Below are 18,388 nucleotides of genomic sequence, written 5' to 3' on the forward strand. Positions count from 1 at the left end.
AATGGCGAGATAAAAAAATTATGCGACGCAGCAAGTTGGGGAATCCAGATAAACTTAGCTTGAATATACTCGAGTGTTGGGCTATAAAACTCCTGGGGGCACTCAGCTAATGAGTATTCACTGCTCTGCACACAGTTCATTTCAATGCGAACATAACACAGTTATCTGTTCATCTAAAGAGGACAAGAAGCCTTTCTTCCAATGTCAGCGGTCATGTTGCTACAGGTGAATGTTGCTCTGAAGATACGACATAAAATAAGACGAGAATCTATCTTATTCAAATGAGTTTCAACTGGGTCAGTGTCCGTTCTAAATCTGCCTGTTTGGAATGTTCTGTTCTCGTCCTGCGTTAATGTTCAGGAGCTACTTGAGAATTATTCTTCATCATTAGTGAGTCCTCCTCAAACTGTTCTACAATATACGGTCACTTTTCATTGCTTGTGTGCTGGACATTGCGTGCAGAGCTTTTTATACACAGTCGATGGTGCAGAGTGAAGTAAAACGTTAAAACCTTGTTTTCATCCCACCTGGTTTATCAGCATATGAAGGCATATTACGTCCATGATTAACTGGATCCTGTTTTGCACCAGTTTTAGTCTGTTTATTTCATATTGTTCGTGTGTGGCTTATGTTTGAATGATTTACTGTGGTATTCTAATTTCATAGGTCTGTTAAGCAATCGAGACAATCCTCAGACCCAAGTTTACAACTTGGAAAATAAAAGCTCTGTAATTAAGCTCGATATAAAGCATGACAGCAACAAAACAAATGTACTTTTACCTTGTAGACAAATTCAGAATGTGGAAATGCATAATTTTAAGTCACATATTTAAAATGTATGAAAAACTATAGAACAAATGTTTCTCTCTTATGTTGTCACACATTTTCATTTCAAAGGTCATTTTGTCGTTGATTGATTTTTGTTTTAAAACAATGTTTAAACCCTGTTTTCTGTCTCTCATGCTCTCTGCCCTTCAGCTCCGATTTTTTCTCCTTCTCCCTTTTTCTTTTATGTCCCCTCTTTCTGATTTAACCTTTAGAAGAAGGTAAGAAGATACAGTGATGTGTCACATTGTGGACTCATGTTGCCATAGCTTTACCTTTCTCATGAGAACAATATACAGTACAACGCTAAAGGCTACTGCCCACACTCCAGCATGCAAACGCACACTCACACACACTTGAGTCTCCACTGTGTCATATTTTTAGCTTTGGCATTTCTCTAATTGTATTTGCACAGTTCAAAAGCCTGAGTATTACATAATTGAAACTCAGCTGTAAAGAACGCTGAATCCATCCGTGCACCATAGAAACACAATCATCAAAGGATTACAAAAAATATCACACAAAAAACCCACAAATACCCCATCGACAGCTTAATGGCAAATCTGATGAAATGTGCTCCCTGCCTGCACTCGTGTGTCCCGTCCAACCTCAAACCTGCGGAGACAACCAGTGAGAAACAATGAAAACAAGATGCAGTGTTATCTCACCACTGTGCCTTATGTGTTCATTTATTTAAAAAAATTGTCTTTATGGACGATGCCTGAGGGGGACCGCTGTCCTCATGTGCATCATTCTCGCCTGCAAGTGTGTCATACCAATTTGTCCTCGCTCATTTTCAGGACGACGTGAAGTGAACGATTGGTCTTCATGGTCAGAGACCATTTTATGTACAAATTCACTCTGAGCCATACGACGGGCTCTGGTGTGTTAGGATTGCACCATATTTCTTCAGGCGGTGAGACTTTTTATATGATTTCCTTGTCATGGGGCATCACACACACAGGAATGATCAGTCTCACTTGGTTATGAAGAGCAGTGGCATGAAAGTAGATATTTGTCTGATTTATTGAGGTAAGTCCCTGAATATTTCTCAACTTTTATCTGTTTGCATCTGTTTGCTGCTGACTTTGCACACTGAATGTCACAGTGAATAATAACCTTCTTTTTATGTATGTGTGTTTTTCTTTTCATCCCTTTTTTTACATTTGCATATTTGTCAGGTTCCCTATATTTTTCTTATATTTTTATCTCAGAGGGTGCCATCGGAGTTTCATTGTCTTGTTTTCTGCTAAAATGTCAAAATGTCAATCAATAATCTTGAATCAAGTTGTCTCTAGTGGATAATGACTTCATGATTTTCTTCCTTTACTCCATCTTGCCATATTTTCTTTCAACATCTAACAGTTAAACATGTTTGATGGGTGTGAACTCTCGAGAGGCTCATTAAAACTCCACGCTAACCTTCTGGCCACTTCCCTCTGTTGATTTCAACAGAGATGTTTTCAGTGAGGCTGCAGTTTGACGGCAGTTTTCTTCGTATACTAAAAACCTGTCTTATTAGTGATGAAACATTTGATGTGAAAGATTTGTGCTATGATCATTTCAGAATGATTGCTAAGGGCTTGTTAAGAATACTAGGCTGCCCCCAAGTGGTGAAGCTGTGTATATCTGGGGGAAAACAATGAATATTGATGCATTTGGATGTGAATCCCATGAGAGAAATACAATGTTATTTTATCACAAAGCATAAATGTTTATTTAACTGGCACCCTTATAACAAATGCTGAGTTTCCATGTTAACAGACTCAACTAGAATCCCTCCAGATGACTTATCAATCCACAAAATACAAAAACAAACAAACACATTATACATTATTGACAACATGTTTTCCATTACATGTACAGTTTTTTTTACAGTTAAACATTAACAAAACATTAAACACCATATTTACAAAGCTCACTTCTAACTTAAAAAAAACCATTACTAACAACGCTCTGGTTGTGCATCTTTAATTGCATCTATTGAACGAAAGTTAAATGATGGAAACATCTTTCTCCCATTCTCTTGCTCTTTTTGACAGTAAAGTGGTTAAAAGGCAAAAAGTTAATTGTTCTCTCTTACACATACAAGTCACGCACGCACACGCATACACACATGCACACACACAAATTGGTACTTATCACTGCTCAGTGGGGGAGCCCTGCTCACATCCAAACACCCTATAAAAGATTATATTAAACTGTAAATCTAAACAGAAAGCCTTAAACCTTACAGCCAGAATATGATTTGTATGTATTTTGCTGCTCACTACTGCAGTCAGGGTGCCATTTCTAAAAAATAAAAACACCCTGAAATGCATCTAAACACAGTTTTGGCGATAATGCACATGAGGCGGTGGAAAAACATTCAATTCTGTTTAAGAAAACAAAAATAGAAAGAAAAGATGATATTTGTGTTTGTGCTGCACATGTGGCCAGTACTTCGGACTGACTGCGAAGAGATAGAGAGATACATAAAAGATATGAGATTTAAAAAAAAGTCCAGTTAGAATCCATGAAAAGGTGCTTAAAGTGTTCAGTTGTCGAGCTGCCCGATGATCAGAGGAGGTTTTCCAGGTAAAAGATTCAATTGTTAACTAAGAAGCGAACGATGTGAGGATTGGTGGAAAGAGATTAATGACCTGCAGTGTTATATGTTAGGAAGGCAAGACAGCCAAATTCATTTAAATGCAAACTACTACAGACTGATTATAGTATTAATATGGCTTTAATTTATGACACCTTTTTAAAAATGTGTTTTGCATCAATTATTCCCAAATACACATAATGACATAACATAACATGTTCATCTTTGGCTTTTTTTTTACCTGAGCACATGTAATCCACCTTTTCAGGTTCAATCGAACACACTCATTTCAGGGACGATGTTGTTTAATTTTATAATTTCTTACTGGCCTGTGTGTATCTAATGCATTTTTTTCTTTTCAGACAATACGATTCATTATGTTTTCATTCACTGCATGAAAAACAATACGTTGGTAGGGAGATGTTAAAAGTTAAGCGGTCTGGGTTTGTTTTTTTCTGTCTCTGTCGATGAACAACTGAGTTTCAGCATTGTTGCGCTCCATCAGATCACTTTGGCTGATAAGGCAAGTTGTGTCTTTAAAAAGGAAAGTGCATTGACTCAGCGGCCCCAAAGGCACACTTACACACACATACATGTGCACACACACAAACAACATTACAAAACCACTCCCTCTGTTCATAATAAAATAACCTTCTCTCACTTGAAGTCAGTAAACATCTTTGCTTTTGTTAATAAATTAAAGGTTCAGCAGTTCACATTCATCAGCTGGTTGTGTGTGTTTGTGTGTCTGTGTGCAAGAGTGTTTCGGGAAGGTAAGTTGTATTGTTCACATTGGTCATTGTAGTCCCGTGGCTTTTTTGAGTAGCTCCAAATCTTTGCGCGATTGAGTTGTGGGCGGCGTGCAGCCGTATGCCTCCGAACCCAGCGGTAAGTAACGCTCCTGCAGCCCCAGGAAGTCGTCCCCCTGCCCGGTTCGTAGAGAAACCCACGGAGGGGGCGGAGCACCGCCCTGGAACCCCCAAAGGGCCAGACTCTCTGTGGTGAGAGGCGGCAGTAAGAGTTTGAGTGTGAGAGAAAGTACAGTGTCAAGAGAGAGAAAGAAAGGTAAACAACGCAGTGTGTCACTAACCTTTACCGTGCAGACCAGCAGCTTTGGCCAAACCAAAGGGAACCAGGTATGGAGCAACAGCAACCAAGTCTGCTGGCTGACCTCGTGTTGCCATGAGCACTATTGACCTGGTGTGGAAAATAAATCAAATGAAATGCAGATCTGTTTCCCAGCACACAAGGGACGAGAACAGGCTGCCACTTCTCATTCAGCCACCAGACTTTTACATAGAACTAAGAGATGAGATCTCACCAGAGTTATTGTTCTTACATTTACATTTGATATAAAAATGTCATTGAACACTTTTATTGCTGTTCACAGCCTGGCCCCAAGCTCTATCTCTGATCTTTTAATTCCCTATTTACCTTTATGATCGGGCAAAGCGTCTGCTGTCACTCCCTGAATCTAGGCTGAGAACTAAGGGAGACAGAGCGTTTGCCATCAGGGCCCCAAGGCTCAGGAATTAATTGCCCGAGGAAATAAGGCTGCCTGACACATTGTCTCCTTTTTAAGTATCGACGACTTTCGAAAGGCATATTCCTGAATTTACTTGTGGTGCCAGGTTATTATTAGTTCTTCAATCTCTATCATTATTAACACTGTTATTATTTATGTACTTCCTTCTGTATTTTAACCATCACTCTCTTGTTGTGCAGCATTTTGTACTTTGAAAAGTGCTCTACAGATAAAGTTATTATTATTATTATTACTACTATTATTATGATATTTTTTCCCTGGCTCACCTCTTTGGTATTCCAGTTTTAAGGTACTGTTCCATCTTGGCATCCATTTTGGAAAATGAGGTTTTCTTGGTGACTTTTCCAGAGCAGGCGTCCACTGTGACCAGGAAGTACCCCGACTGAGAGAAGGACATGGTCACCGCATTTACCTGGCAGGTGACAGGAAACAACGAGTTGAACGGGTTCTCGTCTTATAGATAGGAAAATACACAGATATAGAGAGTGTGAGAATGCTCACAGTGATAAAGGAGCTGCTATCATTTCTCTGCTGCTGCTCTTTGCTGCTGAGAGACTTAATTTGTGTCTGGAGGTAGAAAGTCCAAGGCTCGCTGGAAAACACAAGCTGAGATAGAAACACATCGGTCAGCAGTGGTGGTTTGTGTTTGAAGCAGAGGGGTTATCTTCAAAATCATTACTAACCTGTTTGGCACCACAGCCTTTGCAGGGCTGCGTGTTTAGAGCCGGCATAGGCACCACAGCTGAGGGACTCTTGGAGTACTTGGGGTAGGCCTTGGCTGTACAGTTACAGGTCTGTTTGGAGGATGTGGTGGCCATGACCTTCACTCGTTCACAGCCTTTCACTGAACAGTAGCTGTGACCGTCACGACCATGGCGAGCCCGAAGGTAGAGCCACAATAACCTGAACAAACAGGCAGAGTTTAATAATAATAACAATAATAACTTGATTTCTATAGCACTCATCTAAACAAGGTTAGTAAGTGCTTCACAAAATATGTGGTAAAAATAACTCAAGATAAATCTGACTATATACTAAGACATGTTCATAAATTGAAAAACCTCAAATGCCTAGAAAAGTCAAAGTGTGTGTGAGTTTGTGAGAGAGGAATTAAAGAAAAACTAAAGAAGGAACGTGACAGGTTCAGAGTTTTCTTACCCGGCCGGTTTGTCAAAGAAGTACTTCCTTTCCATCGGTTTCTTCTCCAGCTCTGCAAGGGATGACACTGTGCCGTAGTCTGTGATGTCATCAAAGGTGTTGCTTTGCCTGTCGTTGATGTCGGCCATGATCTGAAACGTGGTTTCTGATGGGTAACAGAGTCCCACCAGCACCCAGTCGTCTCTAAGTGACAGAAAGAGAAAGATGGAGACATTAACAGGTTTCCATCAAGACCATTTAGAATGAGAAAAATATCACTCTCTGGTTTGTTAATGAGATTTTTCAGCTCAGAATAAATCGAACATGATCATAACAAGAAATCTGACAAACACATTTGAATGCAATAATGTGTTCATTCTTTATGGTTACATATTCCTGCTAATTTGACAAGGAATAAAAATGTCTGGTTTTATGGCTTTCTCATGGAGATGGACATCCCCATCACACACACACACACACACACACACACACACACACACACACACACACACACACACACACACACACACACACACACTTACTTATTGAAGTTGATGAGAGAGAGGACGACCTCCCTAGGCGCAGGTCCACTCCAGTGCAGGGTGTAGCTCTTGCTCATCATCAGGATAGGCTGGTACTGCTGAGATGGCGCCCCCTGGCTGTTAATCCCCCTTAGCACCAGAGGAGCGTCAGGATATTCATCTCTGCTGATGGATAAACTAAGACTGGGGGCTCCCTGTGTCTGGATGTACACCTGAAGAGGAGGTTAGAGTGGTAGAGTGCAAAGGTCAGGGGGAGGAGCATTTATTTGACATTGGAGGAGAACTGAGGTGTAGATTTGGACGAGTTATACCTGAGAGTAACGGCCGCTGCAGATCACTCCACTCCACGGGGACATGTTCACACAGCCAGGATGTTGGATCAGGTAGTTGTCAGCTCTGCCGACATATGTGTCCCTGTAGCCTGTGACTGACCCGTCCACATCGTGAAACATGGAGTTTTTGTCACCGTCCAGGTCGTTTTCTTCAAACCACTGCCCGGGGCGACCAAAGAACGTCTTCAGACCCACCTGAGGGAATCAGTGGCAAAGAGTGTTGTGAATACCACTGTTTACCTGTTGGCATTATTCCCAAAAAGGTGGCAATTGCTCTTAGGGGAGTGCTCTCTCCAGAGCAGCAGCTTTTTACTTGATTATTTTATCAACATAATTAATTTTCTTTTCCAAGAGTTACAGAATGTTAATCCCTGTCTTACTGAGGGAGAGAAAAATAAAATCCATCAACAGTATTTCATTTAAATTTTCCACATACAACAGACTGCAAGCACTGCAAAAGGACAAGGAAATGCACTCTTGATGATTTAAAAAGACTAACCCCTGACACATCAGTGGTTGATGTTTGGTTAGGATGGGTACCACAATGACATCAATGTTTAAGAGATTACATTTGATAAACTACAGATCTATAAAGATATTTAGTACTATACTTAGTAAAGGAATCGACTGACTAATATCACCACCAGAGGGCATCAGTGATTTACAATGGTCTTCACAAACATTCTCTTCTTTCTTCTGTCTAACTTTTTTTTTTCAAATAACCACCAAGTACATGGCTCTGACCAAAACAACACAACATGAGGGGATGGTTATAATGGTGAAGAACAAATACCAGCAAACTGCCAAAGAGAAAACAGTCAGACCCAGTGTACCAGGAAGATGGACACAGAGTTAAGATGAAGAAAAATAGAAAAATCTGTTAATCTTAGGAATATTCTTTACTACAGTGAACAGAAAAAACATGGCAAAGTAATATGCAACAGATGGATACAGACAGAGAAGGAAAGAAGAGCTGAACAAAATTCAAGGCTAAAAACGTGACAAGAGTCATGGGATTATTTACCTGAAAATGTCATATGGTTAAACAAGTGAAGTGGTTATGATACTTACTCATTATAAACAATCAATATTATAAGCAGATTACAATGACAACAATAAATACGATACGGTATATATATATGAAACCCCAAGACACATATACGACACATATGTGCTACACACTGTGCTCTGTATGAGGTGCTTCTGATCTTATCAAACCTGCATGTTCACTCACAGTGGAGTGGAAGCTGAGCTGGGACAAGTTGTTTCGTGGGGTGAGCTGCCACGTGTTCTTCAGGTTGAATCCCACTGCGCTGGTGTAACGCTCTGGTGTGGGGATGAATCCACGGAATGTGCTCTGAGTGAGCCGCACAGGACCATCGTAGATCTGGAAACCTCGGATTGGAAACGTCCTGGGTTAAGAAGGAGAGGGATCAGTCCACGATGAGGCGAGACAATCGAAAGCAATGTAAAAGTGGTCGAAAATACAGTGGTCACTGTCTAAAGCCCCAAACTTTTTAATAGTTGCACAACAACAAGTCAATAAAAGCTCTGATTCAGCCATGAGCTGAGGAGGAATCAGGACATCAGCTGCCTCAGACATGATATGCTCCATAATTCGTGGTTAGTGGGGGGGATCAGTCCAAATTACAAGTACGTTAACATTAATTACCATCAATGTAAATTCAATCTATTTCACAATATATAAAAAAATACAGAAACATTACAAGATAAACACACAATCCATTCATATATTTGCTATATCGCTTTTCCTTTGGAGAGTATCGCAGGGGATATGGAGCCAATCCCACTTGACATTGGGCGTGAGGCAGGGTACACCAGGACACACCCACATTCACAACTATAGGCGTCTGTGGACTGTGGGAGGAAGTCAGATGGACCCGCAGAAAACCCAAGCAGGCACAGGGAGAACATGGACACTACAATCCATTGCATCACCGAGCTGCACCAGTACAGACAATAAAAGTAAGAAATTATACCTTTTACCAAAGTAAACAGTGTGTTGCACAAACAGCATTTCTAAAATGGAAGTTAATTTTAGTAAATGAATCAACACGATGCTATTTATATATACACCCCATTCTGAAGAAATATTTTCAACTGTTTCCTGAGTGACTGTGTTTTTCCTGTGATTATTTTTAGCTTCCTCTTAAACCACAGATGAAGATGTAGAGTTGAACTGTGATATTTCATGTATTTCAATAATGGTTGCAACAAAGATACAGAAAATACAAATGAAGAAGTCTTAGCAGCCTTTTGTGATTGCTGTTCATGAAACTTGACTGAACTTTAATTAAAAGGATTAAACTGTCATTATTCAGCTGAACTAACTTGTTTCAGGCAAAGAAAATTAAAGTATATTAGCAGCTCTGGCAGTGACTACGATGACGATAGACAGACCCGGCTGAGCCAGAACTCACAGTGTGGTCAGGTCCTATAAACCGGTGTTAAAGTCGTACTTGGTCGTGACAGTGGTCACATATTACATAAGTAACTAAAAGCAGAAGCTATTTGGCAACTTTGGTTTATGTTTCTCTCTTTATATATAACGACCTCTGTAATGACAAAGACAGAAATAAAAAAAGAGACCCTAAGGGAATACGAAGCTCAAAACTCTGCTCTACTCAAGACTGTCCATCCGGTCTGTCATGCATGACGGCAGAGACTTTTTAAACTTCCTCTTAAGGGGAATCCAGTTGTCAGTGTAAGGTGAGACACTTTTCCTCGTATAAATCCTCTGTCTGGATTACTTGCTAGGGGGAGAGTACTGAGTGGGATCTTCATGTACCATCTCAAACAAGATCAACAATTTAAAATGATAGAAATATTACAACAAACAGGAATTAAATTGTGACAGCTGTGGAGCTGTGCGTCAGAAAAGCATGGAAAGACTCCCCTTGCCGTAAAGGAATCAAGTGCTACAGTGAGTAATCCCTATCTACGGAATCTCCTAAGTGCTGCCACCACAGTTTTTCATAAACTGCCTAAAATATCACTGGAGGGAAGTTAGTCAAAACAGAACTTCCTTTCACGAGTCCACCTCCAGCGAAAAGCAGCAGCAGCCTCATCTCTCCATCTGTCCAACTATCCGATTGCCCCGCTGGCTCTCTCCTCCTTGTTTGTTTTTCTCAGCATATTTTTCTTAGGTAACTACTCCGACACCGTCCCCTGCAATTTCCGCGGAAGCACAGTTTGTTTTGGACTTTTCCCTCAATTCCTCACCCACAGTATATCTTTCCTTCCTTAATTAACGCATCCATCCCAGTCCCCCTCCCCCCTCACCTGTTTCTAGGCAGTGTCCTCATCTTTGCATCAGCCCCTCCAAGTCCCCAGTATTTATTTTGTCCTCCATTGGTTCCTCTGTTTTGGCTTTCACCCACAAACAGGGACTGCATCACCTCTTGGCTGGAGCCTTCATCCTTAGGGTAGCTGCCATCACTGGAAAGGAGATGAATGTATTTAGTAATTAAAACATGTATAACGTGTGTCTAATATTTTCAGCTTTTCAGGAATAAAAGTAAAAAATGCCTGTCTTTGTGTTAGGCAAAAAAGAAATTTAAAACATCTGCTCTTCGCTCACTATCTATGAACCACAAATGTTGTGGTTTTTTTTGCCAAGTTTCTTTCACAGATCGGACAAAAGCAGATACAGCTGAACAAAACCATGACTCTGTCAGGACAGGAGTGATTTAGTTAAGTACACACCTGGCAAAGGATAACCCCACTCCATTGTCTGCAAAACTGGAAGCAGAAAAATGAACGTTATCCAAAATGTAAGAAAGCAATGAGATGTGTTGAGAACAGTTTGGTATTGATCCAACATTCAGAACATGAATATAAATAAGACAATAAGTAATCGATGAACCTTTTAAAGAAAACCATCTGATAATCAATCCGCTTCTCCATAAAAAATGTCAGCTCTTTGTTACCAATTTGAAGAACACGTAAATCCAAAATACAGTTATACAACAAAAATATTGGACGAAAAGGTAAAAGTAAGCGTCATCGCAGGAGAGTTTGTGGTGGAAATAAATCAATCATTGTGCGACCAACGCATATTCTCAGTATCCAAGTATCCATGTTTTTGACGATATTTGCTCTCTGTTTATCAACCGAAACATCCCAGTCCTCAGATTTTTTTAAAGACGACCCATTAGTCACATCACAGCCTCTGACTCGTCTCACCCAGAGTTCTGGATGACGATGTCACCACCACGTATCCACGCTCCCAAGTCGTTGTTCTTGAAGGAGATCAGAGTGTCGATGACGGCCGCCACCCGGGGACGGCTAGGATCGGCATTCTGGTGTGGTCTGAATCTGAAAGTAATACACACAGGTAAACCCACGTGGTTTTTTTACCCATTACCTTTATGAAGTTCCAATGACTACACTCATTTGTTCTGAGTAAGGTTTTCACCATTACCACAATGTCAAACCTATTTCTCCCTCTCTATATTCTGTATGTGTGATTGTCACGTAGGTCAATGCACAATACACACACAGTGAGTAATGGAGCTGATAATCATAACATCATCATACTATAAATCTGCAAAAACATAATTTATAACTAGATTAGAAGTATAAAGACTGCAGGCATCATTGCCTCCCAAAATGTGAACTACACTGTAGAGGAGTTTACTGCATCATTAAACACAAAAGAGTGTATCCCCTTGGAGAGCATGAAAGTGCTAAGAAAAGTTTTATGGCCATCTTCCCATTAGAGTAGGAAATATCTTGTGTGTGCATCGCACACATACACACACACCCACACACCCACATACACATGTGGGAAAACTGTTGCAGGATTCATAATCATCAGCCTGCACCAGCAGATCGTCTGGAAAACACAAGGGTTTGCTTGGAAATGCAGAAATGGCTGAAAGTACTGCACATAATGAAGAGGAGGAGGAAAAAGACATCCATACCAGTGCTTTAACCTTTCAGAGGCATTTATACTGAAATAATTAAATACAATGTGATATATTCTCTTATTATATGTGATATAATTTTAAATCAGAAATAACTATTCTCTGGGAAATAATAATATCTAATACCCTCATTCTAAAGGGTCTTTCAATGACCAAACACAAAGGCTACTCTCTGTCTCATGCAAGATTAATCCTAAATACACATTTTAACATTAAAAATCCTCCTCTTCATACCTCTGCCCACATACATACACTCACTCACACACATGCGGAGCGTGGCCAGCAGTCTCAGTGGACACGTAAGATTTTTTCCGTCTAGTTGAGGTCTGTATTTGGGTAGGAGGCAGCAGAGTGGAAACTCTATCTGCGAAGCCTTATTTTCTCTGTCAACACAAACCTGACAGAGCTTCTACCAAAATGCAGAAACAGAGTAAAAGGCCATCTAGTGTATCTATACCACTCAATGAACATAATCTACTAGATATACAGAAAGAAGTTATAAATAACTTCATTTATAAACAATTATAAAGTGTGGCTTTAAACAAATACATTTGTTAACCGCAAAAACCTTAACATTTACATAGAGAAACTGTAAACCATGATGCATATCATCACCCAGCAGAGCCCCTTTAACAGTGCACAGTTATAGGCTTTATGCAAAAACATACTACTACTGTGAATGATGTATTGCACACTTCGCTGTAAAATGCTGTTAAACACACATACACACCTGGCACTGTTATCCAGGCACAGGTATTCCCGGGGGTCAGCAGCACTAGCATTGGTGGTCTTCACTCCTTTATCAATGAACAGACCAGCCTAAAAAGAAGAAAGTGTGATGACAGTAAACGACAAATCTTTTACACTGGTTGGACGTCTAAGGTTGACCTACTGTTTCTGCTGGACTTAAATACTATGAACTAGATTATAAAGTATATTTGACATTTATTTATATTGGGGGGAAACAGAATTCCTGTGAATAATGTATAAACCTAAAGGTACATGTTTACATTAGTTTTGTGTGTTTAAAAAAATAAGTGTAAAATAGATGGCATTACAAATGTAATATGTGTGTGTGTGCTATGTATATGGAAACCTGTGCTCTGAGTTGGTCTTGTGGTATAAGTCAGGTATAGTCTTAAACCTCAGGGCTCCCTCAACTATAAGAGAGGCTGCTGTGGTCACTGACTGGACAAAGAACTTACAGTTCACCTGCCTGACTTCACTCATTACACAACAGAGCACTATTAGAGAGCATGTGCTTGTGTGTGTGTGTGTGTGTGTGTGTGTGTGTGTATGTGTGTGTAATTTTTGGCATGAATTGAGTTATTAAGCAGTGAATTATGTGCAATCATTCTTTCACCAGTTATAAACACTGCATATAAAAACACTGATTTGAATATACACTGATTAATACAAAAATATGAAACACAGATGGTTGATACCTTGAAGTTGGAGTGAACACGGTTGTTGTAAAAAATCCCCAGGGGCGTGAGCTCTGCCTTGGTCTCTGGTACCAGCCCATGAGAGTCTCCAGTGGAAGAGCTATGGAACACAAACCATATGCCAGCATCCTGAAACGGGAAGGAAGAGAAGAGGAATGAGGTGATAAACAAGACAAATCACATTTGTGGGATGACAGCAGGAATTTCATTATCTGGGCTTAGACACACTTCAGAGGAGGATGTGAGGAAAATACAAAAACACTGAAAAGCATTGAAAGGATGCATACCCGGCAATGCAAGCTGTAAATCCCCAATCAGGCAATGCCAACTTTTTCATGTTGTAATAATGACAAATGGTAATAAAACAACAATAAAAATATTAAATTGATTCAAAATTATGTTTTGATCTATATAAGCTTTATTCTATAGAACTGTAGTGATACCTGGAAAAACATTTATTTTATAAAATATGCATAATGTTGTTTTCTGACTTCATCATGACCCATCAGCTCCAAAGGTGAATATTCTGAAGATACCCTCCTAATATCCCCCCTAAGTTTCATTAAAATCTGCACGTGTTGTAGAGTTATTTTGTGTGTACACACAAACGCAGACAGACACACACACGGGTGAAAACAATATCCGGCTCTGGCAAAGTAAGTACAGGGCAGGATGTCCTTTTATTATCATATTCATCCGGCCCCACCTCAACAATAAACTAGGTGTAGGAGTTAATATGAGCTCAATAGCTCATTAAAGTTTATGGTTCATCAGACATTGACAGTCAACCTACCAGTATTGGTAGTGTACTGCATTCCCCTCCCATGTGAACTTCCACATTGCTTGTGCCCAAACGAAAAAGAGATGAGACAAGGGATCTTCCTCTTCTACTTTCATATATTAGGAGTCTCACTAGTTTATTGCACCCTTCTATCAAATACCAAAGCATGTTAATTCCTGTTTTATTGATGGATCACTTTTTTATGAAATATAAATCTCTAATTATTATTATGTGAAGTTCAGGAACAGCAAAGCCACAGCAGCTTCACAACAGCTCCTGTTGTGTTTTACAAATTGACTCTGTGTTGGTCATTCATCTTTTTCTTAATAATTTCTAAAAACTCGCTTTGAAGCAGTTTTCCTCCATAACCCTGATGTTATTACCTGAGAGCCAGCAGCTGCATTGCTGATGAGGTTGTTGTTTGGGTTGGTGATCCAGAATGTGGAGACTGCCCTGGAAAACACCCCCACCACACAGATGAGGACACAAAAACAGAAGCAGGAGAGAGCTGAAAACACTGAAAACAGCAGCACCATTACATGACTTATGAGAAGAAGATAGATAAAAGTGATCTTAAACAAATTCCCTTAACAATCCAACCTCTCCAACCTGAACCCTGGATGGGGTGAGTCATGCCAAGACTCACACTTAAACTTCTGGAAACAGACTTTCTAGCTTCCCTCACAGAGTAACATTTCTTGTTCTTACCGCGGCATAAAAACATCCCGTGGAGAGGAGAGGTTGTTATTGCACAGATAAAAACCATCCTGCCAATGTCTCTCTCACACATTGTTGCTAACGACAGTATCTCTCTCAAGGACACTGACCTGCTGCCTTCCCTCAAAGCATGTCTGCTCCATCTCAACACTGACACGGCAGTCAATCACTTTATCTGACACAGATACATTAAATATCAGATGTTGAGTAGGTCACAGCTCTTAATCTTTAGCTAATTATTATCTTTCATTTCAATTATCCTCAGACTTATGCTCAACAGTGCCACAGGGTTTATGAATTACTACTGTTCCTGATGAATGAATAAGGGTAGTTTATGTTTAAAATAAAACCAAGACATAGTCTTTCTAGTCAGTCTTCATACATACATAATGATGGTTTAAAAAGTGTGTTTGTTAAATTGATTTTTAGACCTATACTATAGATAACACCAATAATAACTTTACAATATACGTATCTATCTACTAATTCCAGAAAGCTCTGTCCGTCTGTATGTGTAACGTATATCTTGAGAACTATTCATCTTATCGACCTCACACTTGGCATGTGTTTTGTTAAAGGTCAAAGGAATGCGTAGTGTCAGATTTGGTGCGCCACATTTATTATCAATAAACTTTGAATAAACAAGCAACCAGCGCCTTGCAGTCCATGGAGGCAGGGCTGCGTAGCAGACCCAGTTGAACATTTCATCTTCGCGGGTCTGAAGTTTTTTGTTGCTTGCTAAACCGACCTCTGAAATAACTGACATGCAATGTATGAAAAAATCATTCTTGTATCTTGTATCATCAACATGAACAGTAGTAACGATGATTCAATTTTCATTATAAGAAAAACATGGACTTGGTGCAACAAAAATAAATCCAGTTGATGATAGACGCAAAGTGGCTTCATTGCAGATAAATCAGGTAGGATGAACGCGAAGCTTTGTAACTTCCGTTGAGAATTGTTTGAGGAGGATTCACCAATGACAATGAATAAGTTTGAAGCAGCACTGGAGCATAAACACAGGCCGAGAGGCAGATTTAGAATGGGCACTGTACTAGTGTTTTTAAATTGAGGAAACATGTTCTTAGACTTGGTTCTTGACTTGCAGTGCTTGCTGGAAAAGAATTGGACTGCAAAAGTCTTGATAATTGGTACAGAAACTCGGTTTGATCTGTACTCTAGAGATATATCATGTCATTATACTGATCTCTTACTTGCACTCTGTGCTGGGTGAGGGAGTGTAGCCCTTGTAGACTTTGTCCTTGATGCTGGTGCACAGGGTGTCATTGCGGTCAGTGGGCAGCTGAGTCCCAGGTCGAGTCAGCAGGCCAAGGTTGTGGAAGAAAGTGTTGCGCTGCTCAATCCCATCTTCAAGGAAAAAACAGTGACCCAACGTGTCATAACCTACAGTGTCCTTCACCTGGGTCAAAGAAAGAAGGCAACAAGACACACAAGATATTATTTAGAGCCCAGGAGGATTTTTAGAGAAGAGTTCTCAGCAGGAGAGAAAATAAAGTAGATATTAAATCCAATTCATAGCACTCCTTTTCCAAGTAGTGGCCAGTTTGCACCTTATGGAAATATGCAGAAAATCCTGGTAAACAAGAGGACAAGGACAACATATATTAGTCCATCCTGGATTCCCAAACAACCCACAGGAAAATAAAGTACATTCCGCTACCTAGATGCCAGCCTCCTTAAATACTTAAAATTCCTGAAAGAATTTCCTACTGAGACCTTGTTTTTATTAAATCCATCTAAAGCTATGTGAAGAATGATGGTATCAAGGGAGGTGCTGAAGAAGACACACAACGAAAGAATATTCACTTGGTCATTGCACTAGAGAGAAAAGAACTGGAAACAAATAGTCAAACAATGCCATCCAAAACAGTCATAAACCTCCAGGTCACTTTTGATGTACAACAAGGGAACATCATGCCTGATTAAATGACCTAAAAGTCCTTAAAAAACCTGTGGGAACCTGTGGTAAAAATTGAAAAACAATGGCCTCTAACTTATTTCCAGACCTCATCATTGATTTTATGGTTTGGGTCTTTTTTTGAAACATGCCCTTATTAATCCTGATCCCTATTTTAGCCCCTACTAAAATCGTATTGGCTGTGAAATGAAGAGCACAGATTGTGTTCAGATTCTTCAAAAACTGAAACAGATTCATCTTAGAGAATTCATAATTGTGTCTTGTAAATGTATAATTGATTGTTGGAAGTTCCGATTTTTTCCCCTCACATTATTACCCAATACAATAAGCACGTAAAAACACAATCATGTTATACATTTGATTTTACTTATGCAACAAGAACAAAAAAACATCAACATCTATATATAGAGATGGAACGGTTCTATAATGGAGAGAAAGATTGGACAGGAGGGTTTGAAGAGTGAGCTTAAAGAGAAGAAAATGGAGGAAACAAGTGATAACAGTAATCCAGTGATGGAGGCTGTAATTGATGAGAACTCAAAAGTCAGCATCACAAGGTATTCATTAGTAAGAGCTGTGTCAACATCTGTTCCTTCTACAGTATCGCATACATTTACTCATCACAGACGCACACACACACTTACCAGCAACCCATTAGTGGCATGGATGGTAAGACAACGGGAGAAAGAGTGGTGTATGGAGAGTCCGTCCACATAGGTGGGCTCCCTGTAACCTCCCCTCTGGTCAACGTCCCCGCACATGTGGAAGTGGAGGGGGTAGTGGTCCCTCTCTGCCTGTTGACCCATATTCTTCAGCTCCACGTGGGACAGATGCACTGACGAGAAGTTACCAAAGATCTGATGATATTGGACAAAGAGAGCAAATAAAGGATAGAGTGGACGATTTGTCGCAAAAGACTTTAAGAGACTGATGACGCAAGAACAATGAGTTGTTATACAGAGTGAAAGTTATTTAAACTGGTACTGTGGACTGTAACATAAGGTAACATTCTGCTACAAAGTTTCTAGTCACTCTGGTCCAGTCAAAAGTTCAGAACTTCAGTACGTTTCTCTGTGTGTCAATGATCCCACTGGGATATGAGCTATAGCTTTGCTGGCACCCTGCTCAAGTGAGTCAAACTTCTGAACCACAGATGTTCCTCTTTACGAATACAAGATGCGAGGGAGAAGTATAAATTAAAACCTATGTCGAGGTGCACACATCATAACACAAATGCACTGTGGAGCAAATTAGGTCAAACACTAACATCAACAAATAATCAAATATTCTGTGAATATGCGGTACAATGCTCTCTAGGAGGCCTTTTTGTGGGTATGGCAAAAATCCACATGGTCTGGTTCCTGTTAGGGAGGTATTGGCCAATCCCTCCAGCTAACTGTAACTCACCCACACACACACAAATACACAGTTACACAGAATGCATACTGCCCAGCTCCCTCTCTGTTCCTTTTAAATGACTGCTGCTATGAGACACCCTTGCAAAGAGAGTTCTAAGAAATATACTTACAGTACAATTACACAACATAAGACAAGACTGCCAAAGGTTTTATATCTGTGTCCAGGT

General features: G+C 40.0%; 1 protein-coding gene across 2 annotated transcripts in view; it reads right to left on the minus strand.

Annotated features, from left to right (window-relative positions):
- Window positions 1–2,518: 2,518 nt before the first annotated feature.
- Window positions 2,519–18,388, minus strand: part of cemip2 (cell migration inducing hyaluronidase 2) — a 28,703-nt gene continuing 12,833 nt past the window's right edge. For both annotated transcript variants that reach the window (XM_020093800.2, XM_069523952.1), the window contains exons 8-24: window positions 17,448–17,660; window positions 16,079–16,284; window positions 14,528–14,597; window positions 13,364–13,492; window positions 12,649–12,737; window positions 11,176–11,307; window positions 10,696–10,731; window positions 10,273–10,428; window positions 8,204–8,381; window positions 6,949–7,164; window positions 6,638–6,849; window positions 6,117–6,299; window positions 5,642–5,861; window positions 5,460–5,564; window positions 5,225–5,370; window positions 4,503–4,609; window positions 2,519–4,408 (exon numbers count right to left, since the gene is read on the minus strand). In XM_020093800.2, the coding sequence (XP_019949359.2) occupies window positions 4,209–4,408; window positions 4,503–4,609; window positions 5,225–5,370; window positions 5,460–5,564; window positions 5,642–5,861; window positions 6,117–6,299; window positions 6,638–6,849; window positions 6,949–7,164; window positions 8,204–8,381; window positions 10,273–10,428; window positions 10,696–10,731; window positions 11,176–11,307; window positions 12,649–12,737; window positions 13,364–13,492; window positions 14,528–14,597; window positions 16,079–16,284; window positions 17,448–17,660 (2,598 nt within the window). In that variant the 3' untranslated portion in view covers window positions 2,519–4,208. The remainder of the gene's footprint in view (window positions 4,409–4,502; window positions 4,610–5,224; window positions 5,371–5,459; window positions 5,565–5,641; window positions 5,862–6,116; window positions 6,300–6,637; window positions 6,850–6,948; window positions 7,165–8,203; window positions 8,382–10,272; window positions 10,429–10,695; window positions 10,732–11,175; window positions 11,308–12,648; window positions 12,738–13,363; window positions 13,493–14,527; window positions 14,598–16,078; window positions 16,285–17,447; window positions 17,661–18,388) is intronic.

This window comes from Paralichthys olivaceus, chromosome 4 (genome assembly GCF_024713975.1).
Source record: "Paralichthys olivaceus isolate ysfri-2021 chromosome 4, ASM2471397v2, whole genome shotgun sequence".
In the NCBI taxonomy this organism is placed as follows: domain Eukaryota; kingdom Metazoa; phylum Chordata; class Actinopteri; order Pleuronectiformes; family Paralichthyidae; genus Paralichthys; species Paralichthys olivaceus.